Source organism: Rhea americana, unplaced genomic scaffold (genome assembly GCF_003343005.1).
Source record: "Rhea americana isolate MKP2758 unplaced genomic scaffold, rheAme1 scaffold_12, whole genome shotgun sequence".
NCBI lineage: Eukaryota > Metazoa > Chordata > Aves > Rheiformes > Rheidae > Rhea > Rhea americana.
This window is the reverse complement of record NW_028185261.1, coordinates 3,421,884-3,443,657: the sequence shown is the minus strand read 5'-3', so window position 1 is coordinate 3,443,657 and position 21,774 is coordinate 3,421,884. Positions and strand designations below refer to the sequence as shown.

At 42.3% G+C, this 21,774-nt stretch overlaps 1 protein-coding gene across 1 annotated transcript in view; it reads left to right on the top strand.

Annotated features, from left to right (window-relative positions):
- Positions 1 to 21,774, top strand: part of PPP1R1C (protein phosphatase 1 regulatory inhibitor subunit 1C) — a 45,403-nt gene that overhangs the window by 22,585 nt on the left and 1,044 nt on the right. Inside the window, exons 3-4 of the mRNA XM_085320932.1 lie at positions 1,467 to 1,504; positions 2,787 to 2,847. Of these exons, the coding sequence (XP_085177058.1) occupies positions 1,467 to 1,504; positions 2,787 to 2,847 (99 nt within the window). The remainder of the gene's footprint in view (positions 1 to 1,466; positions 1,505 to 2,786; positions 2,848 to 21,774) is intronic.

Below are 21,774 nucleotides of genomic sequence, written 5' to 3'. Positions count from 1 at the left end.
CTGTTTACTAGATTTGAAAAACCGGTTTGTTTGTGTGATTTTGTAAGTCCTTCTTAAATTTTCATGTTGTTGTGATGTTATTCATTGGCACTGYTTGCCTTACAGATATGAATGATTATTCTAACTCCGTACAAGGCCAATTCCTGTTCACAAAGGTGCCTGTCATATACGGGCTGCTGGGAGAAAGAAGAGGTTGGAAAGGGGACAGTTGTGGCAGGTTTGGTGTCACCCCGCTAAGCACTCTAAAAGCRCAAGCCCAAAGTGTTAGTTGTGCATATTCTTGAAGTGAAACCAGAAACTGGACAATGCTGCTGGTTTTCAATTTTTGTTYCTTATCCAAGCCTCCACTTCGGTTTACCAATACTGGGCAAGTTTAGGRTTGGGGAGGGAAGGTGACATAACTTTGCATTGTACTCTGATGGAAGTTGGAGATTTATTCAAATTTCAGCCTCCAAACTAAACCCTGTATCTTGAGCTAAAAAAAAAAAAACCTATTACTGAATTTTTGAAATCAATGTCTCTCTTGCATGCAACTAATAATAAAAATTACAAYGATATAAATGATTACTCATTCGGACAGCCTGTCTTCATACCCCGGAGTGATCTACAAAGTATAATAGGTGCTGCTATATTTATTTTCAGGTAGGGAAGTCAAGGAAGCGATGAGTCATTTACCAAAGTTCATACAAATTTCAATGGCAGGAACTGGCCTTGTCTAATTCTGTATCTGCTGGACTATGCTTTAGTAATCAGATCTGTTTTGATCTACACTTTTTAAGAGTCATTTTAATTCCTCTTTTTAAGCCATTTAATACCTCTGAAGGTGCACAGATACAGCGGTATAGAGTACAATATGAAACRCTATCAGTCTGCCGTGACTGGCTCTTTCCCTCACACCCATCACACCAGAAGCAGTTTACAATTGCAGAAAAAGTCAGATGAAGTGATATGACGTAGACTTAGCTTTTCCTTCAGATCTACATTTACAGATCTGTCAGACCTCAGTGGAAATTGCACACGGATATCTGCAAGTGGAAAATTTTAGATGCCGTGTTGGTACAATGAAAGATTGATGTCACTATTTTTAGTAACAAAATTTAGTTTAGCGCTCCAAACTACTTTGCATCAAAGATCCTATGTGATCTTTGTAAAATATTTGGGAAATCATCACCRGAAGACTAACCCTTTCTGACCGTTAATTACATCAACACAATGCTTGAAACGTAACTTCATCTTACGCACAAATTAATTAAGCGCAGAATGGGAGTTAGGTGTCTAAACGCTTATGAAGAGCAAGGCCTGAGGTTTTCTGAGAAACACAAAAGAGAAAGAAAAGCTGTAAAGCAGCAGAGTAATTTCGTATTTACAACAGTGCTGCAGAGCCCCGGGCAGAGCTGCAACACGTCGCGCTGAGGGAAACACTCTTTGTACTAACTTCTCTCTATCCATGTCTTTTCCTCTTTTAGAAAAAGATGAGAAGAGAACAAACATCTCACAAGGAGAAGTAAGTGAAACGTRTTTTTAAATGCATTTATTGTTGAAAGCCCCTTGAAACTTACTCATTCGCCCCAGCTTATGGTTTTGTTCACATTGTCACGCCACCTTCAGTGCRCAGCCCTTCCGGGCCCACCGCTTTCAAGCCACGCTTGTGCACGAACAGGGCTCTTCTCCGAAAAGCTCTGGCCAGCTCTCCACTGCCCCCATCGCAGGGAGCTCCGAAACCCAGGGGCGGACGGCCAGCGTCCTTTTTGCCACATCAAAACGGAGTACCCTGGGAGGTCCCCKCATCCAGCTTAGTTGGAGCGTTGGGCTACAGCTCGCGGTGGGACCACAAAACCGTTGCAGGCTCGTCTCCTTCCCGCCCGTTTGCCGAACACCCGGCAGACCTCAGACTGATACCGTTTGCAGAGCAGTCAAGAGCTAGCTTCTCCGCTCGCCTCTGCCGGTCCCTCTGTGCCGCGTGCCTGCATGGCCCTGACCGCCTTCCCCTTCGCCGCACGCTGAGACGCAGACAGAGCTTTAAATAGCAGTAGGCAGTATYGATCGTTTCAAATTTGGATTCGAATGCAGACAAAAAAAGATTTACTGGGATCAGGATCAACAGCCTATCACACAATTTATAAATAGGTTTCTCTTTCAAAATAAGACTTTTTTTTTATCTGTAAGTGTTATTGTTCCATCAGTTATGATAGGAAAAGGCAATAGGATTACATGTTTGTGAAAGTGCTTTTCTTCAGAGCCATCTCATCTGCTTCTTGAAGAAAGAAATCTGATTAAAATTCACTGACGATATATCAGACRAAAGAACTCAGGGAAAAAATAGGAGCACTTCTAGAAAGTATTTGGGGAAAGATGACATCATCATGACCGAATACAGTTAGGAACTGATTAGATGGGAAAAAATAAAGCTTGCCTGTGCACAGCTTTTTGAACCCTTTTGGGGGTGGAGTGTCATATGATGCTTATAATATTTAAAACTAGCCATGTCAAAAGCTCAGCGTGAGATCTTACGCAATTTGGCCACCTTTGGCTGTGAGGATATTCCGTATTTGTGTAGACACCAACCTAACGGCTTTCATTCTGGGAAAGCCGTGCTGCCTTAGCCTGGCGGCACGTATTCCGGGCAGCTTGTCGTCAGCTGGATCCTCGCACAGTTACACTGCTTTTGCAGTAAGCGATTGCTGAAAAGCTTAGCCGTTCGGGTCGGCAGGCTCGCCCGGGCTCAGGTCCCGGSCGGGGGCCGCCTGCGCCGCTCACCGGCCGGCGTCTGTGTTTCCCCTCCGCAGGCACAGAGCGCCTCCCCGAAGCAGAGGAAGCAGAGCGTGTACGCGCCGCCCGCCATCAAAGGTACGGAGCGATTTGTAGCGTGAAACGCCCACGCTGTCGCTAGGTGCCCTACCTGCCTCCTTCTGCAGCTTCGGTTCTCCAGCACTCGCCTTCGCAAGGCTTACAACATCACGCAGGTGCCTCAGAAGACTTCCTATCGATCTGTTGGCCAAAATGGGGAAAAGCTGATTTACTAGATACTAGAAACAATCTTATTATAGGCAATTACAATAACTTGCATGGGTAGCAGTAATATCTACCGCTCTCACTAACATGTTATTTTGCTGTATAAGGTATAAACTAAGTACTGTGTAAGTGAAGAGCTCTGTGATACTGGGACGGTATTYTGGCTCTCAAGGGCCAGCAGCAGCTCGGCGTTGACATTAATATCCTATGGAGGTCTGCGGAAGTAACCGGGATAGTTCATTTCTACATCAGCTTAATTCCTAATGAGTGGTAGGAAAGTGTATGATTCAAGATAGCACACAGCTGTCTTGTTTACACCTTGTAAACAGAACATAGTTTACACCAAATACCCTTCCTATTTCCCTTAGCACCCTAAACTATGTAGTACTCCCAGCTACACAGGTGGGAACCTGGAAGTTAATAAACCTTCTTGCAAACAGKCTGGGTTGCTCCAAATTTACCATACTGCGAAGGACGCATAACACTATCCTACCTGTTTAAAAATAACTTAGAATAGAAAATTTGCCATTCCTTGCTCTTTGCTGTTGTGAAAACATGAGAGTTATTTTGCTTGGACTAAGAGACTAAGAAGCAAACATGTAGCAATCAGAAAGAGCCAGTGCTATGAAAGCATTACTGTAAAAAGCAGAATTTTGTAAAAGTCCTATAATGATTTAAGTAGTTGAAGTTTTCTAGATGTTGAAGCTGTCGAAGATAGCAATATTTAGCAATATTTTCAGAATAGCAGAATTCATAATTATAAATTAATCCCAGAGCTTTGAATATGGTAGTTTCTGCAGGCTCAGCTTCTCCTTCAGTATTCTCAAAAAATGATCCTCAGTACACAGTAAAGAATGAGATTTTGGATGCTGAACAGCCCCTCTTCCACATCCTCTATGGCTGCTCCATAACCTCTAGGGCTGTTATTAATGGATGGTGGGATAGAATATATCTGGCATCTTACATTCAAAGATGAGATAATAAATCTTAATTCCTGTCCCCAAGCCTTGAAGCAGAACTCCTGGTGGAAAAGAGCAACAAACATTTCCATTTGTTATACTGCTTTGGCATTTCAGTAGCTTTTAATTGCTGTTATATCCAAGTTCCCAGACATAACCCAAGTTCACATGTGAGTGCAGAGCCGGGGAGCCCAGAGCAGCAGCCGAGCACGGGGYGCTGGAGGAAAGAGGAGCTGTCACCAAGCATCAGCTCTGCTTCCTGGCAGCGACCGCGAGGTCTCCAGGAGAAACCGTGGGGGACCTTCGTGCTGCACACCCTGAGACTCAGAATCTCAAAGTAGTTCTTGAGATTTTTTTTCTTTTAATTTAAAACTTTTTTGCTGCCAGTTCCTTGAAAATATTACCAAATTGTGTGAGCGAAAAAGACTGCCGGTTTCATAAACTCGGCAGGCATTTAGGTTAAGCAAGAGAGAGAGAAAGCAGGAGTGAATTAAGCTGCATTTTGTAATTGCAAACAAAATAAGAAAGAGTTGACTTGGTTAGAAGGAGTGAAAGCTAAATCATACAACAGTGGTGATCACTCAGTAATACAGTATCAGGACTATAATACATGTTACATGAAACACATAAATGTGGGCATATTTTCCCCTTCTGCCACAGCAGTCACTAGACTGAAAGGCAGGGTTGTTACTGGTCTCATATTGCTCCCGAGTGTTTGGGCCCATCCTTGCAGTGGCTGCACCGTCYCAACCACAGTCCTAGGTGTAGCAAGTGATGTGTCTGCAGAGCCAGTGCCATGTTGTGGTGCAGCGGATATTTGTGTATATTTGTGGTGCTTTGTCTCTGCATTTATCTTCGTAAATGAAAATGCATCGGAGTCCCTGCAGGTGGAGCAAACAGCTGACTAGTCTCAGCACACTGTGCTTTTTACTGGAATGCAGCATGCTCAAAAAATCAATGTGAGAGCTATTGATTTAAGTGGTAATCTGCAGAGCAAATCCRACAGCAAACCAGATAACAGTGCAGCACAGTTAGTGCTTAGTTAGTATTATATTACTATGGCTAATGGATGTCAAAGATAGATGTTCTCCTTTTTTTTTTTTTTTTTGGAAAATATTTCTTTTGCTAAACCTGTTGCACTGCTGTTTGCTAATGCCATGCCGTCACTGTAGTATGCAAAGTTAGTAAACTCAGAGTTTGAAGATTGCATCACATTAATCCATAATATTTTTAGTACTTTATGGTTAACCTCTTATCACATTGTTTTTCAGTATTTTGATACCTCTTAACTCCAGATAGTAATTATAACTAAGGAAGTACTGAAAGTTAGGAAGGCTGAAATTGCTTTCTATTTTTCAGGTCCACTCAAATGTAATTAATAGACTAAACTTTCAACAGATCCAACATATCCCTTTGCCTTTAATAAGCTCACACTGGTTTACATCAATGAAAAGTTTATTCTATATGCTTGAAAATCTGTTATTTTTTTCTTTTGTTCTATGAATTCATAAGCTCTGGCTCCCTTCATTGATTCCCTTCCCTCTTCCCTTGCTCTTTGCCTTTCCTGTCTGTGTTTCAAATTCTCGTCCTTCTCTAGCTTCTAATGCACTTAAGCACTGAGCTTGAATCCCCATCATCTTCTCCTTTTGTTTTAAGCTCCCTTTCTTCGTGTGCAGAGGCCTGTTTGCACTTCCCTATGAAGAATGCTTTAAAAGCAACCAGAAGAAGGTTTCTCAWTTAGGCAGGTCACTAGTTTTACCTAGTGCAGGCTTTCTCAGTCAGTTCTCATTGCTTGAGGCCTCCCTCTCCTATCTGCTTCTGTAGGAAAGCCCGGAGGGATCTTTTGGTCCTTTCCCAGTGTATCAAAGTAGAAGCGCAGGTGTTTTAGCAAGAATGTCCATCCATCCATAAACAGCATCCTTACAGATATCTTCATTTTTCTGGTCTGAGGGCTAAAAGAGAGGCTGCCCGTTGAAGCCTCTTTGGCTTCCCCTCTTCAGAGCAGTCTGAGAGGGGACGGTCGCCCTCCCGCACGGAGAGGCCGAGCGGGGGTACGGCCCACTGCCAAGGCTGTGCTGGGACGGTCGGGTTGGGCTGGGCTGTGCGAGGCTGYGAGCGGTTGTGCTTACCCAGCTACCGGCATGTCCTTAGCATCTCACTGCCACCCAAGAACTAGAATCTCAGAGCTACAGCTGCAACTGCCCATCCCCAGGCTACTCTTTGCATCACATCCTGCTTCCTTTTACCAAGATTATCAGGGTTTTTTGGTATCTCAACTCATCCTTGAAAAGAAGCACAGACTAAAGTGAGAGGCAGCAGGGTTTACGAAGACGAACACGAGGCAGCGCCCGAGTCGTTCACAAACCTGCATTTCTCCCTAGAGCTCACAAGTCTCCACRTTATCTAGCAGCTATTGCTATTAATACTAGCAGCTATTTAAATCCCCCAAGGTCTCGCAGGCCGAAGGAAGTGCGCGTTCCCCGGGGCTYTGAGGATCTCATCCTCAGCGAGTCCGCTGGTGCGGGTGTGCTGGCGATTAGGGGATGAGGAACCCTTCGCTCCTCCTGGTTCATCAGGCGAAAGGCCATTGAGACCAGCATAATGATTCTTACTAATTTCAGTGGGCTTTAAAGAAAACTCACATAGCTTTTCTGTGTTCACTGAACCACCTTTGCAATTAGCCATCGTCAAATCATAATTAAAGATTTTCCCCGCAGAGGTGAAAGGTTCATTTGATTCTCTCTTCCCTCACTGAGTTGTATGTCTGCTCAGATTCAAARTAATAAAAGTCCTGATAGTCACACTGAAGGCTTTTGGGAGAATATGTCCTTTAAATTCCCCTCTTAATGTATTTTTCTTTGCATAGAAACAATGACTTTTTTTTGAGCTAGGCCCTAGCTACAGCATTTGAAATGGGATTAAATCTGAGTTGTTATAAATCTAAGTGACATGCAAAGACATTATTTTRGTTTGCCTCATTAAAACAAACAGGACTCACTGGCTGTTCTCAAAGTGTTCATACCCAGGGATTTGAGACATGCATAATTCTGGTATTTACAATGATGGTCGATATTAAATGAGGTCTTTCTAGCTTCTGCCATGAATTTCAGATGCTGGGCTTGTTTAGTGCTTGCTTGTTCTTCTCTCCAAAGGAAACAACATGCAGAATAAATGATTAAAATCGTGATGTCCCTCCTGAAATATGTAATTTATTAGAAGCAATTAGTACAGTATGTGGCCCTGATCCAGATTTGTAACCCCTCAGGCCAGCTTGATGATGCCTGATGCATCTCATTACTTTGTGACTGAAGGTTAACAAGGAACACGGAGAGTCTGGAGACACCCAGGATTATTGTTATTGTGGTAAGCGCTGCGTTCAGACCCCGCAAGGAGCCTCGCGGAACGAAAAGCTCAGGCTAAATTCGCTTTGAGCAGCAGGGGAATGAAGTTTGTAGGGCTGAAGCAGTCACGACGGAAACTAGCGTCATCTTACGTGCTGCCTTCGAATGCTCGCAAACTCTGTGAACAGCTTCTAGCACTGGCTAAATATATCAGRATAATAGCAAGAAACATTGTATTATACTACAAAGAAAAACATGTCTTTTTGTGTAATTATACTTCATATACTGGTTTAAATTTAGTTCTGTGGAGCAGAGGAAAGAGGAGGTGAGAAAGCCAAAGACACACTGGCTATAATACAGCTCATCCTATACGGTTTCCTGAACGTCAAGCCTAGGTTTGTTGGAGTTCACAGGCTGAACTGTTGCTCTTCATATACTTTTCTAAGGAGGGTGAGTGACTTTGGCCCAGGGTATTGCATTTTGCCCGTCTCTGCAATGAGGACCAAATGTTAACATGACGGCGCTGCGCGTGAGCCATGGAGCTCGAACAGGCGCAGAGATGGTTTCAGTTATCCCCTCAGCCCCGCACACGCATTCCACGTCTTGGGCTTTGCCGGTGGACCAAAGGGCTGAGGTGATTCCTGTGCCGTGCTCTGCTTTGCTCATTTGCTTTGACGTGGCGCAGCACCTTCGGTTCCACAGGTAGAAATTCCACTGCTGCCAGGACTYCCTGAAGCACTAAGAAAGGAAGATTCACGTTGCAATACTTATMATTCTTCTTTTTCTTTTGTCTAGCCAAGTCGCCAAAGAATGGTGCTGCTTYGGTTTCAAAAAAGTTCTTTTTTTCATTTGTATACCACTCTTAACTGTGTCTTAGCCAGAATCCACCTCAATGAAACCACACCACTTAATATAGTATGGACTTGAGCAAGTTTCCTGGCTATGCTGCATCTGACGTTTTGGAACGAGTTATGGAGCTTACATTCATAAAGTTCCYATATAAACTGCTGCAAGAAGAGACAGAATGTGCTTGTAAATTACTCTTTTTCAAGACGCTACCTTCCAGTGCTTGTTCTCTTCTTCTGACGCTCCCCACCCCTCTCTCTCCTTTCTCAGACTTGTACRGGAGTATGATGACGGTAGATACAATTAAAAAAATAATTTGAGTTAAATTAATTAGTGACTCACTGAGTTGGTGAACAGGATACATTAGATTGCTGCCATCTCGAGTTCAGTTGGCTGCCACCATCCTGCTACTGCCCCAAAAGCTGGCAGACGCTGCTGTCGCCTGTATTTAATTTCTTGCTGTTGGCAGCCTTGAATACGTTTCATTTCACACAGCTGGCGGCTGCTGCTTCAAAATGGCTCTGGCCTTGGCGGCAGTAAATACCACGTTACCTTTGGAGAGACCGAGGTGTTCAGCGGAGATTAAGCCTGACATCTGCTGCACAGCAAAGCTGGGACGTTTGTGTTATAACTTGTCACCTGCCACTGCTGCCTGGCGTGTGGAAGCGAAAAGGTTGTGCAGAGCGTTAGCAGCAGCCCCTCGCTTCCCACGTGTGGTTAAGGGCCTGGTTCGGTGCAGACTGAGGGCTGGGGGAATATTTCCACTGACTTCGTTCAGCTCAGCGTAAAATCCACGTATCTGATAGTTGTTTCTATTTTTCAAGCCATGTTTGCTGAATTGGCCTCTTTTAAGGGTATAACTTCACTTTTACGATAGAAGGATAATCTTGCAGTGTTTCTCTGTGAAGCAACATTTATGACTTGAAAGTAATATTACTGAGCATTGTAATGCTTCATATGAAGCAGTGTAAACATCGCGGTATTATTAATTGCCTCTACGCAGTAACAGACAACATTAAAAAGTCAACCTCTTCGGTGATAACAACATGAAATATTATAGAAAGAGAGTGTGGGAGACTTTGTACTTATTTTGAAATACAAAGTAGAAAGCCCAGGAAGGGCAACATGTGTTGTTCTGGTTACTTTATGTCATAAGATATATTTATAGTGAAATTCCAAAGATTTTGGCAGTGTTGTACTCTGAATTGAAATAGCTTTTGAAGAAAAGATAATATTTCTGTATAMGAAGATGCAACATCCTTGTGAAGCCAGTCATTTGGCAGGGCATTAAATTTTATTTCCTGGCTTCAGCGGTACGTTCTGGGTTGAAGGTTAACAGCCAAGTCACATGATGAATACTGACTCCAGCRAGTCCTGTTATAATAAATAATTGTCCCTTTGTTCTTCTCAGGCACGTAAAATCCTGAATTTGTTCCCAAGCCAGAGGACCAAATAAAGGTCTGGACTAGAGGGACGCAGGGTCTGCAGGCTTGGCTGTTCCCATTAGCACTCCTGCACGGAGTCTGACCTTCTCCAAAGCTGGCCAGAAGGTGCAATATTGCACAGCAAAGTGTGCGGAGATGAGGAAACCTTAGGTATATGGGGGCAGGAACAGGACAAGTATAGAGGTACAGATGCAGAGGAGCCTCTCTGAGTAGGATTCCCCATGGCATGAGAGCTCACATCTCATTTAGTTTATCCCTAAATGAAAATCCTTCCCTGTGTTGTTTCTAACTGCATATTGCCACCCTTCCTCCATGTCTGTCAATGGCTCCTCTGTAACTAGTTGGCTTTCATTTATAAAAATCTCCATCTCTGAAGGTAAAGCTGTCAAAAGACAGCACGAAAAATTGCAGGAATGATACTGAACTTCATATAGCATGAATGACATTGCCGTGCGCCGAGCACAAGCCTGCAGTGGCTGGTRCAGCAGAATCATCCTCTGACTTTTCAGTAGGACTTTATCAACTATTCTTTTCCTTATGGATGTGTTTAAGCAGGTGCAGGCTTGCAGACCTCTCAGCAGAACTCCCACCACCTGCATTTRCTGCTGCTGAGGTCAGGGCTGGGAGTTTTGAAAAATGCAGTGTAGAAGGCGTTAAAGAGTGTTTTTTCACTATTTAGMCACAAGAGCATGGTGAGAAGCCTCAGTGATAGGTTTCCCCTGTAGACCTGGAGCCACCCGTGCAGGATCCTAGAGAGARGCTCCTGCCCACGGGCTCTTCTTCCAGGGATAGCAGTTTAAGGTCATTTATTTTGCTTTCTACCATCTGATTTCACTCTGACCTGAGTAAATGTCCAAGCAGTATGTCAGCTTTGTGATCTCTCTATCTCTGTACAATGTGGTTCTTGTTTCTTGCATCAGACCAAAATAAGGCTAAGAGGAAACTTACTTCTGATTCTTGGGGACCGTGTGTGTTGGGTTTCCTGCGGTGTGGGTGTTAYCTGCTTTTCTGATTTGAGTGTTGTTCCTTTTGAAGTGGATGACTTTTAGTCTGAATTTATTGAAGAGCAAAAACTTTCTAAAGATGTCCATGTGGCTCTCCTCCCCTTCCTAATTTCTCCTTTCCTCCACCCCTTGGGATGCGACATTGCCCAGTTTAGCAGGAACACAGAGTTCCCAAAACCATCGACCAGAACCTTGGCACGGAGACAAGTACATGAGCAGACTGAAGGTTTCAACCACATCCTTTTAGGACCAGTGCTAGGACTGAAAACTTGCATGCAATTATGTGTGTGAATGTGACCAGAAAAACACAGGAAATACTGCAAGCATATGGATCTGAAAAAGGGTTTATTTTTTTTGTGAGGTGCATGGGCCAGAAGGAAGTTGTTTAAAAACTCTAATCAAGTTTAGCTGCTAATTTTTCTTGAATCAGTTAAAATATTTTTCAGTTTTTTTAGCTCTCATCCAACTCATGAACCAATGTTATTCCATGTGGCTTTTATAACCAGTGAAGATCATCAGCAGGCTTTGAGCAATCAACACAATAATTTCTTTAAGAATACATTTAAAGGAATTGTGGGATCTAGTGACCACTCAGAAGCAGAAAAAAACTCTAAAATATTTACTATGTTTCATCTCATCCTAAGATGCACCTTTATTGTGGGTTGTGCATGCAGCAAGAAGCATGTATGACCGTGTGCTAGGGGGACATGGTGCAGGTTTGTGGGATGCAGTCGTGCCTTCCTAAGTGACAGGGATACAGAAAACACCAGGTTTGCCTTGCTAAACCTGGAGCACAGCTAGTAAGGTGTACAAAGCCCATGTGCTTTTACTCATCTTCAGCTGGCACAGTGTCCAGATTGAGCTATTACACTCAAGAAGATGAGGGCGGTCGAGGGAGATGAACTGAAGGCAATAAAAGCGCTTTAGCCCTAGAAAACACCACTATGAAAGAGGGCCTGAATTAACAGGGTTCTGCAGAGCAAGAGGTTGACTGTGTCCCAGAGTAACATATAACCCAAAGATTACTTTCCCTGTCCAAAAAGCCAGGTAACATTTTTTTTTGCTTTCTAAGATGAGTAATTATGTAAATTCAGCATTCTTTTCAGTCACCTCGCAATCACTAGTAAAGCTGAATAATGGGATTTTTGGCATTAAAGCTCCCCCTGGTGACACTTAGATGTACATGTTTTTTTCTGAAGAAGAATGCTGAATATTTTTGGAAATACATAAGAAGAGAGCTAAGAGAAGGAGGGGAAGACTATTGAACTAGGTCTGCATTTCATAATTACCAACTAAAATCTATCAGATTATTATTAAATTTCATCTTCAGGATTTCCCCAAATCCTGGAGTGGTTGCAGCCTGACTTTTTCTTCAAGCTCACTCTTGGCAAGGTGAAAAGCAAGAATAGCGTTAAAGCCCCTTTTATAGGTGCTGCTTTCTGATGTGAACACATGTAAACTTTGAGAGATCTGTCTACTTTTTCTACGCTTTATGTGTATTTTCTAACAATGAATTAGAGTAAACTGATACTCTTTGTCCTAGATTCCTGTTTGCTTTTTCCAGAAAACATTGAGAGCAATACTTGTTTTCAGCCTCTGACTATTAATATGAGTGCCAGATCGTCTTCTTCCAGGCTGTAATTACATTCTGGTCATGCTGAATGTTGGCTCTAGGGTATTTTGATGCCTTAGGCAAACCAGAAGATGTAGGTCTCTCATAAGCTCAAGTCACTCACACAATAAAGAGCTGCTAAAGATTTTGCCCCTAATGTTTTGCTGCCCATGGCAACTGCAAAGTGAGACCAGTTGTATCTACTATAATGCAAATAGTTTGTGGTAAGTGTATTTTGTGTTGAGTAACTGATTTTTTAATATTTTTTTAATTTGCCAGCGATCCAAAAAAAACTTAAATATAAGAATTTGGTAGGTTTCCAGTTGTCAGTAAGTTTAATGACTCAAACTGGAAAAAAAAAAAGGTTCCAAAATGAAAATATTATTGAAGAAGTCAGAATAAACCTTTACTCTTGGCATGTTCTACCCCCTCCTCTCCCAAAAGATCAGTACAGAAACATTGACCCAGATGGGTTCTGTAGCCTGTGCTAGGATTTTGCTTTTGCTGAATTTGCATATTGTTAGAAAAAGAAGCACCCTTGGGTGTGCGTAAACACACTGTACTAAATTATTTTGCACGTCTTTTAGAGGTGGAAAAGCCCAACAAGATTATTGTTCCAAATGCCTATGTTTTGCTTTATTTCCCTTGATTCAAATGTATTTTTATCCTCTTATTCTGTTCTTGAAAATTGTTTCTTTCAGTAGTGTTTCTATTCTCTACTGCAGTTAAAGCCACCGTGTTGAACAGTGCTGTTTGAGCAGTTTCAGACAGAATGGTTTCCACCAGCTGTCTGATTCTGATTCAGCGGTGTGCAGGAAGGGCTCGTGTCATTTCTCGGGATGCCGGGGCTGGGAGCCTTCCTTCCTTCTTGCCAGCTTGGCACGTTCTCGCTGTCACCTTTTAGGGGTTAATACAGGTACCTCCTTGGTTCCCATCCTGCTAGCTACAGCCATGAGTTACCTGCTCACAAGCCACTTTTTAAGGGCTAAATGCATCTGCCTGCATAGCGATGAGTTTTGGAGCACGAGCCATTTAGTGTGCTTTTTTCAGCTGTAGCCTACGGGAAGTGGGTCCCATGTGTTTAGAAGTAAAAAGGACGACGTCTTTGGAGAAGCCTATGGTGAACACTGAGAACAGTACTGATAATTAGGGAAATCTATCCATCATCCACCCTGTCACATCTTTAGACATGTAACTTAGACTTCCAGTTACTTTCCAGACTAGAGATGCAATGTAATGTTTAAATTTAGTTATATCTTAAAAAAACCCCACTAACAATAGGCAAAGTTGCTTTGGTTATGCTTCTCTGTGCTGGAAAATGAGGAGCCAGAGGGCACAAACTGAAATATAGGAAGTTCAGCTTAAGAATTTCTTGCTTACTCTGTGGACAGTCAGACACTGGAACAGGTTGCCCTGAGAGGCTGTGGCGTCTCCTTCCTGGAGGTCTTCCAACCCCAGCAGGACACAGTCCTGGGCAACCTGCTGGAGCTGACCCTGCTTTGAGAAGGGGTTTGGACTAGGCAGTCGGCAATGGCCTCTTCCAGCCTCCTGGAGTCTATGATCTATTAACTATTTTATTTACCCCTAAGCATTTCACCACATGGCAGTGACAGGATGATAAAATCTTTATTCCTTTCAAAACAAAGGATGACATTTGATTCTGTGGCAGCAAGTTCCYTCCTTCTGTAACAGCACCGTCCACATCTCAGTTTGCCTGGTGACACCGTGTTTTAGAGGAGGGATGTCTCAGAATCCAGAACGAGGACCAGTGAAGGCTGCAAGCCCCAAGTCACCTCCTAGCAGGAGAAAAACCCTCTCTCTAGCACCAAGGGACGCTAATAAAACCTGCAGGGGGATTGGCTCTGATCCTGTAGGGATACACCAGTGCTCCTAGGTAGGCAAGCAGACTTGATTCATAACTAGTTCATTAGATTTGCTTTGATTATCATAAAATGCAGCTACAGAGGAAAGAGGGGAAATATTGAAGYCATGTTCAGCTTCAGTCTTCTGAAAGGGATCCCAGCTGTTTCGGATGATCTCTGCAGCTCTCACCCAATGAAGTGGTGAAAACTGCAAAGCTCATTCTTCCTGACAAAGTCCTGCTCGGATATAAGAACTACAGCTACAGTACCYGTGATGTAAAGAAAATGGTAATTGCCTGCTATGCATATACTGCCCATAAAGCAACTGCGATGGGGATAATTTAGTGTAAACACTGATCTTTCAATTGCTTCTTTAATCATCACAATGTTTTTGTAATTTTGAAGGTGTTTATAAAATACTTAAAAGAAAAGAAGAGCTCCTTCCAACATTTATGAAATTACTGATGTCAAATAACGCYGATGCTGTATCTCCTTCGTCACCACAACAAGGATCACAATGATGATTATAAACATAGCTCAGTAGGGAATTCATCTGCAAATTAACAGAGAAGCTTATAGACTTCTGACAGAAACCAAGCAGACTGCATTAATTAAAAGTGAAAGCCACACGGCRCACGGAAGTATGGAAGAGAAACACAATGTTGGATTTTTGGCCGACTAGTGAAGATTTTGCTCCTATCTTGGTTTTAAAAAGCGCAACTCACTGGAATGCTTTTTAACTGCTCTATAGAGTATTCAGCAAAAGATTTAGACCTGCCATTAACAAATCTTGTGATGCATCTACCCAGACTGTGGAAAGGAATAATGCCCACAAAAGCAATAGCAAAAGAAGGAGAAAAAAGGGATCCAGGTCAAGAACCAGATCGAGTCCTTCGGGTACCATGCCAGGTCTTGGGGTGAAACAGTAGAAGCTGTGAAACAGTAAAAGCTGTTCAGTTGCTACAGGCAGAACTTCATCCACCCCATCATTTAGTCAGTCTTCTGCCTCCATGCATTAGTGTCTCCTCATCTCTGTCAAAGAGTCTCTTCCCTCAGGATGTGGCCATAATTTTTTTGTCATCTGTTTAGGTTTTATAACCTCAGAAAAATCCCCATGTCAGCCAAATTACAGAGAAGTAGAGCCACAGTCAGATAAGGGTATGACTTATCCCAACATCTGAGACRCTGCCAGTTCCACATGGTATCTTTAGCTGCAGATTTTTCAGAAAAGTATATTGTTTTATTCATCCCCATCATAAATCGATCTCTGATGGCCACTCTGTTTTTGAAACCCTAACATAAATTGTCATTCAAATGGAAACATGGCCTTTATTTGGAAAAAATAAGGGAGTATAGACAAACATGGGACATTTTTTGACTTAATTTTCATTACTAGAATCCAATTTAATCTGAAGTTAAAACATATGGCACAAAAAAAATCTATGCTACAAATCCTGAGCTGATAATGTCACAGTGTAGTTTTTAATATCATAACAACCGTAATTACCAACTGCCTGTAGGTTTCAGCCCAGCATCCAGACAGCTGAGACTCCCAGAGTTCAGGTTCTCTAATACTGCATTTTTCCTGAGAATTAATTACTTAAGTAAATTCCTTTAGAAAGCTTACCCRTTCTGCTCTGAAGCCAGGTTTGTGCAGCCTCAAGAGCAGCTTCTAGGAAGGAAAATTTCTAGTCTTCATTAGAAAAGATAAAGACATGAATAGCTGTAGTAAGAGAACTGGCCAGGACAGCACAGCAGAGATTTCCTGTTAAGGACTGGTGAAGGAAAATGAAAACAGAGCATGTTCTTTCATGCCACTTTTCCCAGGACATATCAGAGGAAATTAATTTGGTATGAGACTCGGTTTCATTTTTCACATGTATCACCATTTAACACTAACATACAGGGGACCACCTTTTTATCATCAGCAAAAGGGATAATATCTGTGAATAAAAAGCACTTGTTCCTAGACAGACAGAGAGGATCATTTTTGCAAATGCTCATTGTAGGCAAGGACTGTTACTTTTACGTGACTCAATCTCTGGCATAAAACACATCCTTTAACCTAATTTTAACCTAATTTCTGTATTTGTGCCATAATTTATTTTGAACTATGGCACATAATTAGGAATGCAAAAGTTCAGACTTCTCATGAAAGTTAAGATTTATTTAATTATCTTGCTCCCTTCTTTGATTATAGCAGGTAGGACTATAAAAAGATTGATTAATTTTGTACATAGCAAACTATGTAACTTAGCTATGTCCTGTCCCTAGCTCTAAATGGACTTGCATGCTGCTATTGAAATACTGAGCATAGTTTCATACTGTCTTGAGCACCAGCCTTTCCAAGCATTGACCGATGTGATCTTATAAACCTTTCTTCCCGCTTTTTTCCTCAACAGCTTGTCTAACAGTGGTCAAACTACAGACAGTCTCAAACTCAGAACAGCCTACAGTAGCGTGTGGTGACTTATCAGAAGGACAGAAATTGCTTGAGAAAATGTATGGTGTTTTAATTCAAAGAAGCCGCACTCAKAAAATGCTTCTGGAAAGGACAGTGGGTTCTAATACACATTTCGGTACAGTAGCCCAGTTGTTGGCCCCTGTTATTGTGGACTGGCTGACCCAGGTTGGAATATGTGGTCCTTTATTTGATGGAATTACTTTAATCCTTTGACTAAAAGCAACAATTCTGCCCACACTGTCTTTTTAATCTATGGTTAGATGGACAGTCAACTGTCTGCGAAAGGCACTGTTGTTAAAAGTGAGCTTTTTGCTATTCCAGAAGATAGACTCACCATCCAGTAAAACTTGGCTCCTAGATATCTAGCTTCTGAGGAGTGATTCTGACTAATAGGCTTACCAGGACCTTACAGAGCATGGCACCTTTGAAAAATCTGCCTGCATTGGCTTCATTTAAGCACACKTCACTTCTAAGCCCATCTCTGAATCACAAAAAATTGAGATGAAAAGTGTGAGCTGAACACTTTAATTCCCTCATATTGCAGAGTCAAGCCTTCCCAGCTCACTGGAGAGATGTGAAAAAAAGAGCCTTGCAGTACTGTCAGCCTTCATTACCAATGTTCAAGTCATCTTTGCATGCTTTTCACTTGAAGCCGCTGTTGAGGTATTTGACCAAGAGCCATCCTCCACAAAATCAGCTGAGAAATGTTTTCTGGCTTTCCAAAGGACAAATTAAAGTTGAGCTGAGACTGTTACAAGCTGAAACTTCCACTTAGCTGACTGCGAGGACTTCTGCTTTTTATTAGAAGTTTTAAGATTGGCTGACTTTGGCAATCTAAGGGCTAGTAAGGGAATGAAGGAATCAGCAAAATGAGATGTTTGCATATGAGCAGGAGTTGCCTAGAGCAATGAAAGGCTTGCTGTTTACTCTTCTGAACACTGTTAAGTGAGAGGTACATTCTCTTCAGTTACCAGCTGAACTGACCTCTATCTCCTGTCCCTCTCTGTGCAATCTGCAGAGGATTAACAAAAGCATTTTTGTGTTGAGGCRGATCCTTCATGCTGCTCATATGGAGCCAGTGCTGATTTAAGCAACTTTTGAATGTAAGGAAGGAAAAACAGAATACAAAGTGCCRCGTGAGAGAATAAAATGGAAAGCAGCCAGAACTCTGTAGCATGAATTTTGCTGCTCTCATACAGTCTTCATTATGATAGTCATAACACTGGGTCTTTTGACCGTGGAGAAAGTAGCATAAGGCTTAACATTTGTCATTTAAAAGGCCTACTATGAGGACTGAGTATTGTATATTTGGAGCTAAAAGAAGACTTAGCTAAGAGAAGACAACCATTAAGCATTTAGAATATTAGTCAGTCCTTGTTGCTTGATATCTGTATGAGCATTCAGAATTTAGAAAAYTAGTCAATCATTATTGCTTGGTGTCTGAATGATCATTTGCAACCATTTATGAGGTTATGGTGACCTGCTGGATATGCTGATGATTTAATTTACTCCAGCTGTGACCTATATAAGCATGTCAGATTTGCCAATACTTCAGATCATTTGTAAAATCACTATCAGCACTTTTGAAAGAGAAGCATGCTACAGAAAATCACATGACTGAGTAATATCTTGGTCTCATGGCCATATGAGACACATGAGAGCTTTTTCTGCTCCTCAGCCTGAGCTTCCATATAAAATAATGAGGCACACAATTTGCTGATTTATAGCTCATTAAAACCTCAACATAGTTTTAGCTGCCACATTCTTTTTATGCTAAACTTCTAAGCCATAAAATGTGTGCTGGTCTTCGAAGAATCAACTAACTCTAAAGGACTGAGTGATACTTTGCATTTCCTTGGATAAACTAAACAGGAGTTTGAAAATAACTTTGTGCAAATTTTATGTGTTGATCTGTTTATCTCATACATCTAATTTTAAAACCCAGTGCAACATTAATTTATAGTATTTTACATAGATTYGTTGTAAGTGAACAGTAGGTATTTGAAAATATTTTTTCATTATAACTGGAAATTAAAATCATTTACAAAACCCGATCCTTCTCCTTTGAAAACTGTAAGAGAAAGTCTCGCTGACATCTGGAATACRGGATCAGGCCGTGTGAAATGCTAAGCGACGTAAATAACCTGGCTGTGTTCATACTGTCTTATTGATTCACAGGGGTAAGGACATGCTTTTGCATCTTGGTTATAAAGCTTAAAGTGGCTAGTCTTACTTTGCCATGAAAACTCAGTAAATGGAAGTTAAGAGACACATGTATGGTTCAGAGGTAGCTCCACAGAGCAGTGGTTTTTGGTCTTTCTAGATGAAGAACAGCTTAACTTCCTGCACATATATAAAGCAAAATTTTCCACGTCCACCTACTTTTATTTCTTCCTCCCCTTCTTCCCTCCCCCCTCCCATTTTACCTGTGTGCTYGCTGCATGCTTGGCCTGGGTCTGCTTGGTTTTTTGCTGTCATCTCTCCAATGCGTGTGGGACCACCGGTGGCTTGCGGACCACGCTCAGAGAGCAGCTGCCGCGGGACACAGGCGAAGGGGCGACGGCGCCCGGGCTGCCGCCAGCGCGAGCCGAGACCCCCTGCGCTTCAGCCCACCGCCGGGAGCAGCCGGGGCTGCGCCTGCTGCGGAGAGGTGGCTTGGGCCTCCGCAAGCCGCTTTCAAAGGCAAACTCCACGATCTCAGCGCGGATAGAAGGACCTAACTCCTTCTTTGAGACACGTTGTAAAGGTCCCTGTTTCTTCTGTGTTTGAGGAGGACGTTATGGAAGAAAAGCAGCCCCGTAAGGGCGGGGGRGAGTTTCCACTCTCTGTGCCCCCCAGCCGGCAAGGAGAGAGCCGGAGAGGGGCACAAGGGTTGSAGCAATGGCAGGGGAACCAGCACAAAGACGTGTCCAAGGCAAAGATGAAGACCAGGCAATTAAGTAAAAACAGAGTAAAAGTTTCATTTAGGATTGGTATAAAGTAAATATGAAAATCAGGCTGTTTTGTATGTGCCTCAGCTTGGGCTTGCACTGRTTTTTGAAAAGATGGAAATGTATTTTTGATCGAGAGAGGCTCAGGTCCAAATGATGAGACTAAATAACCCTTCAACTTCAGGGAATTCAAATTACCAACCAGACTCCACAGCAGAGTTTGGTAAATGTCAAAATTGTTCCTTGGGCGATGAAGCAGGGTGAAGGAAGAAGTGTTAAGTAAGATGGGGAACTGACTTAATTATTTTAATACATCACAGAATTTTTTATTTCAAGGGAGATTTAATTCAGGAACATTTGGTTATTTCGTATCTTGTGACATGGCTTAGCCTTCTAATCTGGTGCCTTGGTCAGAAGAGTAGATGTGGAAAAAAAAAAAAAAAAAGGTGATTGAATGGCATAGATTTTCTTATGTGACTGCAAAAATGCCAGAAAGTTGTCCCACTTGAACTCGCAATTTATAAGTAATCTAGAAATGTGCTTTGAGGCAGTGACTTCATCTAAAAAGCATTACCAGTTCAAAGTGTATTAGKGCATGGCTGCTGAATGGGGTTTGGCATTAAGGTTTCTTCATCAGCATTAATTGGATTAAATTACCTGCAGTGAAATACGAGCCCTCTGAGAAAAACAGGGCTCCTCCTTTTGGCGTTAAGAGCATAGCGGGAAAGCAAAAGGGGGGAAGGGACGCGATGCCGTGTCCGGGCAGGCTGGGCGCCGGGGCGGATGGCAGAGCGAGCCGGGGCCCCCGGCGTTGTCTTCCTACGGAGAAAGCTTAACCAGCCCTGCGAGAGTGACACCTGAGAGCCACTGTAAGGGCCTCTCCTCTGAAACTGTCTTAGCTTAGCAGGAATTGCGGATAAATATGCCAAAATATTGCTGACTATGCTTAATTTTAAGACACCATGACCATCCGCGGTTTACTGCAATTCTGTGTGACTAGATAGGCTTTCTAATCGAAGAGCGTGGTTGCTATGTTTCTACTAAGTATTTTTATTACCCCARACTTATTTCTGAAGCATACAACTTCAGGAAAGCCACCTTTCTTCTCCGTCGTGCACGTTTATATCTCACGGACAAGAGCTTCTTTAGCTGTAGGTCGAGGCGTGCTGACTTATTTTATCGTCTAGCTGAGTCTGGACAATAGAGTTGTCTTTCACTATCTACTCTAGTTGCGTCTTTTATTGTCTAGTAGAAATACTTAGAGCTTGTATTTGGGTTAGTTAACGCTGACAAACTGAAGTCTAACATTTTGAGGCTTGTAAATAATGACATTATTGGACTTGTGCATCTATCGGTCCATGCAGGAAGCCCTGTGAATCTTTACTTCTAAATGACACTGCAGCATTAAATGACCAGCAGAGGTGAAGGTGGGCTGTAAAATGAAGCTTACGAAAAATCATTAAGTATGACTGATAGTGAATGTGAAATTCACTGAAATTTTCTCATTAAAATATTGCAATTAAGCCACATAACCAAAAGTCCTAATTCCTACCAAAAACATCATTTCATGACACGTCATCATACTGATTGTATATGCTGTGCCTTATTTCTTGTCCTGTCTCATGTTCTGAAAACCCTCTGGAAAATAATATCTGGCTCCTAACAATCCCTATCTGAACTATTAAATAATATATGTTAGATAGGTATTATAAATGTGTAAAAAATGGCTCTGTAGGACCAGTGGTTAACAACAGGAGATGACCTTGCGATACAAATGTAATTTCACTTTGAAAGGAATGCCCATTAACCTGCAGTTAGATGAAATCGTATTAAAAGTGTTTGTCTTTCTAATGACTGACCAGACCTGTCAGTCAGGTGCTGCTGAATAGGCCTACTGGGTGGTAGCTGAGCACCCGAAGTGTTTCTTTACTTATCACAGTTACTTAATTGGAAATAAAATATTTTCCAATAAATAAAGAGGAAAATCCCTTTTGGAAAATGGTGCCTTCACAAGCGCATGACGGTAGGGTGCTGGATAACCGGCTGTGGTTATGGGGAGCGGGTGAGGCGCAATTGCTCCTCGACAGACAGAGGAACTGACGCCTAAAACAGGCTTTTTTTTTTTTTTCCTGACAACTGCAAATGCTGAGTAAAAGTATGTGTGATCTGCAATGAAAGCAAAAATGCCTTCGTGTTATGGCAGTAGTGACAGCAGAAAGTTTAGTTCAGGCTTACGTTTTCATGAAATCATGCGTCTTTGACTGTGTTTCATTGCTCCTTCTGTGACTGCTTTAGCCCA